At 45.6% G+C, this 1,531-nt stretch overlaps 1 protein-coding gene across 1 annotated transcript in view; it reads right to left on the bottom strand.

Annotated features, from left to right (window-relative positions):
* The window catches only part of LOC8083151 (obtusifoliol 14-alpha demethylase), a 4,156-nt gene extending 3,096 nt beyond the window's left edge, over nucleotides 1-1,060 (bottom strand). The window contains exon 1 of the mRNA XM_002449537.2: nucleotides 546-1,060. Coding sequence (XP_002449582.1) covers nucleotides 546-1,049 — 504 coding nt within the window. The 5' untranslated portion in view covers nucleotides 1,050-1,060. The remainder of the gene's footprint in view (nucleotides 1-545) is intronic.

Here is a 1,531-nt window from a genome sequence, read left to right as displayed (position 1 = left end):
ATATATATAGAACTATTACTCTGTAGCTGGCTACAAAATAACTTATTTTGTAGCCACTTTGAGTTACGATAATTACTATATTAATTTACGAGATTATAGTAACTCTTTACTAAGTGGTTTACTATAACATTACGATAAATATCCCCATATGTTATAGTAACCAAACTATCGTAAATATGCATACATATTATCGTAAATTAGTATATAAAATTATTGTAAATAGAGGTGACTACAAAATAACTTATTTTGTAGCTATATCCGTCCTTTAAACTGTTTTAAAAACTAATAAAGGAAAGCTCAATGAGATCAGCAAACAAGTGAAGGAACACAACTGCTGATGTGATGCCAATTGATTGAGTGCCTTTCAAAAAATTAGAGAGAGCATTGGACACTGAAGAAACTGAGATCATCTAGATGGAAACTTTATTTGATAATAAAGCTAAGCTAGCTAGTAACTACAGTTAAACATCAGAACATGCATCAGATTATAAAAATGGACGGATCACTGCAGGCAGTACATATACAATGGAAGCGATGGGCCTCACCTCAGCTTCCTGAACCAGCAGAGGGACATAGCCTCGGAGCTTGCTAACATGCATCGCGTCGCCGAAGAACCTGAACTGCTCCTGCCTCGTGGCGTAGTCCACGTCGTACAGAACCCCAGGGCCAAACGACGATACAGTGAATTGGTACACCTCATTCTGGCTCATCTCAGAGTCAACGCCATTGAAGAAGTGTGATGACACCTCAGGGCCGATCAAGAAAGTGATCTTCCTGCTGAGGATGCCAACAGTGAACACGCTACCAAGGCGCGCATATTCCTCCTGGATCATTGGGATGGGGTCACGAGCGAACCGGATCAGCCCGCCCACCAGCGGCGGCGCCCGGACGGTCGGCGGCAGCCGCCGCCGCTTGCCTCTTGATCCTCCAGACTGCAGGAGGATCTTGATGAAGGCGAAGCTAACAACCAGCAGTGCGGCACCAGCAATGACCCTCTGCTGGCTGCCCACAGGGTAGCTTGCTGTTTCCTGGTTCATGTCAACTGTCATTTCTGTGGATCGATCAGTTGGTGCCATCGATCGGCCATTGGAGGATGTGTGCTTATATATATAGTATAGCTGCCAGTGCCAGTGCCCAATGCCCAAGGACGAAGGAATGAGACGGCTAGGGAGAGAATCCAGATCAGAAGAATCTCAACCATGCATGGCATATACTTAATTTCTGCAATAATAGCACATTAATTGCCGCCAGTTCTCCATCTGTTTCTCCAAATTTATATATAGGACAGCCTAATAATCGTTCCGAGCTTAGCAGTCGGGGGTACGGAAACATAGGCACGTTCCTCGTACCAGGAACTTCGCTCCGAAACACGGAATGAGAATATTATGGGACGTCGTTCCAAATGCGGTGGAACACGAATCATATGCAGGAACAATCACAGAAACGTCAGTCTCAAGCGACTATGGAACTTCGTGGTGTGCGTGCATACTGCGCCGAGCCCGTCCATGAGCAGCCGGCGACGGCGACCGAT

The sequence above is a fragment of the Sorghum bicolor genome, chromosome 5, assembly GCF_000003195.3.
Source record: "Sorghum bicolor cultivar BTx623 chromosome 5, Sorghum_bicolor_NCBIv3, whole genome shotgun sequence".
NCBI lineage: Eukaryota > Viridiplantae > Streptophyta > Magnoliopsida > Poales > Poaceae > Sorghum > Sorghum bicolor.
This window is presented reverse-complemented; position numbering and strand designations above follow the sequence as displayed.